Source organism: Malania oleifera, chromosome 2, assembly GCF_029873635.1.
Source record: "Malania oleifera isolate guangnan ecotype guangnan chromosome 2, ASM2987363v1, whole genome shotgun sequence".
Taxonomy (NCBI): domain Eukaryota; kingdom Viridiplantae; phylum Streptophyta; class Magnoliopsida; order Santalales; family Ximeniaceae; genus Malania; species Malania oleifera.
In genome coordinates this window covers 16,171,634-16,176,970 of record NC_080418.1, presented here as the reverse complement: position 1 = coordinate 16,176,970, position 5,337 = coordinate 16,171,634, and the positions used below count along the sequence as shown (strand labels likewise).

The 5,337-nt window shown below is 34.8% G+C and overlaps 1 protein-coding gene across 1 annotated transcript; it reads left to right on the top strand.

Annotated features, from left to right (window-relative positions):
- Positions 1-1,507: 1,507 nt before the first annotated feature.
- Positions 1,508-1,855, top strand: LOC131148062 (uncharacterized). Its single transcript, XM_058097799.1, has one exon. It carries the CDS (start codon positions 1,508-1,510, stop codon positions 1,853-1,855), a length of 348 nt encoding a protein of 115 aa, XP_057953782.1.
- Positions 1,856-5,337: the final 3,482 nt, after the last annotated feature.

Here is a 5,337-nt window from a genome sequence, read left to right as displayed (position 1 = left end):
GAAAGTTGGGAATGTCAGGAATGGAGGATGCATCGAGCCATTTGGGCTGAAGTATACCAAACCTCATGGATACCTTACAAGAGACTGTAAAGGTAATTGAGAAAGACGTAACAGCAGAAGTATCTAGTACGGATGCAGGAACATTTATAGTTCCATTACTCGCCATACAGGAAGTCCAGAAAGCAATGGATAAAAGAGCAAGATATGTCTACTATGAAATTATCCAGTTAGGGATAGATCCATTAGTTAGAAAAGGGCAAGATCTTCCTATCCTTATTGCAGTTATGGATGGAAGCATTGGTAATTTTGGTAGGTCCTTACTAGGAGAAGCAAGGGCTAACTTACATTCAAGAGCAGCTTGGATAAAAGTTATACCAAATTTACATGTGGATCTTGAAGATAAAAGTGTGGAGAAAACTCTGCAGATAAGAGTTAATACGCGATACTGGTAGAATATGTTAAAATGTAGCTCAGATAGGGGGTGCATCAGGCTCATTTCTAGGTTATATTTAAAATTCTATAATACGGGGAAACCAGCCCTCAGAAAGGGAATTAGTAGATTTACTCAACTCTTCGAGACAAATCAAACCGACTCAGATAGAGGATTATAACCAGAGGTCGTAAATCCAATGGCACTACGTTGGCCGCAAATTTGGGTACCCCAAGAACAGAAGAAAGGTTGAAAAATCTGTTGCTAGAGTCGGTACGACAAGAGGCAAATAGATTAATTATAACAGAACCTCTAAGTGATTATATTCCTAGTAGAGCGAGTATATCAAGAGATGAGGAAATTAATTCAGAAACTAGGTCAAAAGGATCTAGACCTTCTGAATTAAGACCCTCAAGTAGTAGAAGGGTAGTTGGTCAGAGAACCATAAGGATCCCTATCTATGCAGATGAGGAAGAAGACTCCGATATAGCATATATGAGAGCATCCATTTGAGTGCAAAAATCGAAGAAAGGGAAATTCTGGTAAGCATTTCTATCAGTAAGATAGAATGTACAACCCTTATCGATACTTGATGCACGTGGTCTTGCACGAGAATCAGGTTTCCAGAAGTAACTTGGGAATCATAGAAGCTTCAGGTCATAATTGGTAACAGTGCATTACTTCGGATTGGAGAGATTGCCAAAAATGTGAAGATTCAAATGAACGACAAGGATTATGAGGAACATATTCTTTGCTTAGTTCCATAATTAACGAATGATTTTCTTTTAGGAATTAAGTTCCTTAGGAAATATCAACCGTTTACGATATTTTCAGAAGGAATAATCCTAGATAACGATTTCATTCTTAAGTCCTTAGGTACTAATATAAGAAATTATATGTTAGTCGAAGAAAGAAGATCTAATTATTAGGGGAAACTTGATAATTGGAAGGAATTGGTATTAGAGAGGATCCTAAAGGTAAATCAACTAGAGGAAGAAGAAAGTATTCTTGAAGAAGTCAAAAAAAATGCTTTTAGAAAATTAGTCGGAGAATTCGCAGGCATTATGGTAGAAGGTCATGCCAGAAGCTGATATTGTGCTTAAGAATCCCGATACAATTATCAGAAGTAAAGAGATTAGTTATCCAAATAAAATGATAAGGGAATTTGAGAAGCAAATTCCAGAATTATTAAATTTGGGACTAATTAGGCACAGTACAAGTGAGCACAGGAGTGCTGCATTCATGGTAACAAATCATGCCGAGCAGAAACGTGGAAAAGCCAGGATGGTTATTGACTATAGAGATTTGAATAAAGAAACAAGAGATGATGGGTATAATTTACTCAATCAAGAGTCTCTTAGAAATAGAATAAAAAGGGAGAAACCCTCAGTTTATTCTAAATTCGATCTCAAATCAGGATATTGACAGATAACGGTCAAAGAAAGAGCAGTAGCCCTTACAACCTTCACTACGCCGATCGAGCTTTTTGAATGGCTAGTTATGCCATTTGGATTGAAGAATGCGTCGGGAATATTCCAGAGAAGAATGGATAAAACGTTTGAAGGAATGATTGGATTTGTTGTAGTGTATATAGATGATGTTATAGTATTTAGTAAAAATACTAAGGATCATTTAGAACACTTAAAACAGGTGGCACAAGTGTTCGGAAATGAAGGAATGATTCTTTCAGAAAGAAAAACCATTCGGATGCAATCTCAGATTGAATTTTTAGGTTTAAAAATTCGAGGTAGTGAAGAGGAACTTCAACCACATACAACAGAAAGGCTATGCGAATTCCCTAATGAATTCAAAGATAGAAGGCAGTGTCAATGCTTTCTAAGAGTATTGAATTACATTTGAAAATTCATAAAAAATTTGGTAGAAAAAGCAGCGCCAATTCAAAAAAAGGTTTTAGTAAAGAATCCTTGGAATTGGATTTCAAAGGATACTGAAGTTGTAAAAGCCTTAAAGAAGGAAGCCAAAAGTTTGCCAAAATTAGAATACCCAGACAGTACAGAATTAGATATAATTTTAGAAACCGATGCTTCAGATATTGCATGAGGATGTGTTTTAAAAATCAGAAAGATTGATAAAACAGAGCACCTTAGCAGATATTGGAGTAGGTGTTTTAATGGAGCAGAGCTAAACTACCCAGTTCATGAAAAGGAATTATTGGCAGTCCTTAAAGGAATTAGGGTTAATGAACTTTTCTTGGAAAAACCATTTATTGTTAGAACAGATAGTTCCTATATAAAACACTTCATGGGAATTAAGTTAAAACGATACATTCAAGCAAGATTGGTTAGATGGAGAAACAAATTGTAATATTATTCTTTTAATATAGAACATATTAAGGGAAAGGATAATAATATTATTACTGATACTCTAACTAGATATTTGAATTCTTGTAGATCTAATGGCAAGCAATAGCAGTAGCAGTCATTCCAAATGTCCAATTTGTCAAGAAAGATATAAGGTGACAGATTGCCCAGTTGTCAGATTTGTTGACAAACAAAGGCAGATAACTTTCAACTCCAGAATGGGAGAAGGAAGTAGTAAAGAAAAAGGAAAAAGTGTTTCTCAGAAGAGAGAACGACCAGTTCTAGTTCTGGAACAGAACCAAATGAAGAAGGGAAGCTTGTCCAGAAAGGATGATAGGCCCAATGACAAAAGTCATATTCAGTGTTTTGTTTGCAATAAGTATGGACATTACAGCACACAATGTGTCTAGAACCTTAGATCTAGGAAGGTAAAAGGAGAAGGCAGACAGAAAAATGACTTAGCTGTAATCAACAGAAATGTTTCAGAATCTAGGAAGGATAGAGAAACAATTGAAGTTAATTTTGTTATTGAAGATTTTTTGTGAAGAACTCCAGCAATCACAAAGGAAAAGAGAGGTTTGTTAGAAGGGTTAATCAATAATCCAACAATTCCAGCAAATACATCTTTTTCAGTTAATTTAAGAGAAGTGGTAGAAATATTGGAAGAGTTTGATTCCATTATTTCAGAAAACTTCAAAATTGTTAACAGGGAGAGTACATCCGAACTCATTCATAAGTAGATTAAACTTAAAGTTGAAATGGATATTTAGCTGAAGAAATACAATTTTACTACCAGAGCTATAGTAAGTATTTCAGAGTATCCAAAATTGAAGCAGTTTTGGATGAGGAGTGGTTTGTGTATCCCAAAATTACACATACCTAGGAATCTAAACCTTGAACTTCTAATTGCAGTACAAAAGACCTTGAGAACAGAGAAGTCTAGTTTTTCGGATTCAGTAAGACAGGACAAGCTTTTGATTTCTTGCCAGCAATGGTAAAACATGTGCTAAACTTCACTAATCTAGGACGGTTATGGTGGACAAGTTACATTGAACCAATTGAGTTGAAATCACGAAAAGTCTTGTTCTGGAATCTTTTTCCAGAAGATTGGAAAGACGGAATAGTCTCAGATTTTCATGAAGAAGAACTTGACTGTGAGGATTTCTAGAAGCATAGGAAAATTTATGATTTGGTTCAGAATTTATGGGGAATTTATCTTCTCGAAGTTAGAATGACTTTAGACTGTATATTTTTCTCAGATCATGAAATTCTGATTGTAATTGAAGGAAAATATCTCCAGAAGTTCAAAGAAGCAAAATTTGCATTTGGCGCAAAAAAGATAATTAATCAAATTAAAAATCGGGAGCATCATCTTCCTTCAACCCATACCATGAAAAGTGATCTTCAGATTGTACTTGCAAAGTTAGCGAGAAAGCAGCACGATGAAGAAATCATAAGTGCTTTAAAAGATCTCTAAAGGAAGACGAGATCGAATGGTTCAGATGATAGTCCAGGTGTCATCATATCTAGGCTAGACTGAGCAGACTAATTAGAAGAGTCATATCCAGACTGCTATCCAGAATCCTGTTATATCCCAGGCCTCATCGAAAGGACAATTCGTCGGGTCATATCTTTTGTTATTTAGTCAAAAGTAACTTTATCAAAGTTGTTAGTAATTTGTGTTTTTTTAAAAGGTGAGTCAGCAAGTATGTGTTGTCCCTTCTTTCTTTTCTTTTTTAAAGTAAGTGAGTCAACAAAGTATGTGTTGTCCCTTTCTTTATCCTTTTGCTTTTACTCTATGTCAGACATTTGTTTTTGAGAAAGCAACTTGTGCTTATCCTTTAGCAGTTACTAGCCTATAAAAGGGAGCTCCAACCCTTATGTTCGGAAAGGGAAAATTAAGAACTATTAATAGAAGCCTATTTAGTTCAAAGATCTCTCTCTCTTTTAAGTTGTTCCTTCCATTCCAAACACTATTGTGTGAAGGTTGAAGCTCTAAGGAAGCCCAAAGAAGCTCGTGAGGTCGCAGATGTTCCATATAGACACCAAGCATAATAGTGGGATACAAAGAAATACCTAATACAGTGTTGCACAAGGTTAAGAAAAGAAGATCAAAGTAAGGTAATAGTATTTTATTAATTATTTTTCCTTTCCCCCTGGTCATCTTAAATCTGTTTCATTTTTTAGTCCAGAAAGGCATAAGGTGGCAGATAGCCTAGTTGCCAGATTTGTTGACAAATAAAGGCAGATAACTTTCAACTCCGGAAAAAGGAGAAGGAAGTAGTAAAGAAAAAGGAAAAAGTGTTTTTCAGAGGAGAGAACGACCAAATATGTGCTGCATATATTTTTTACCTGACATCTAAAAATATGAAATTCATACTTTGGATTTGAAATTATAATAATATAGATAAAATTTAGTAAAACTGTATTGATTTTCTTATAAATTCACACAAGTTTAAATTTAGAGTTTGAAATTCATGATTCCAAAAAGCTGCATAAGATGATTGAGTACCTTACAATTGTATATCTTCAATATAACTTGTACTTCAAATGTATTTATACAAATGCAGAAGACAACATAGACAA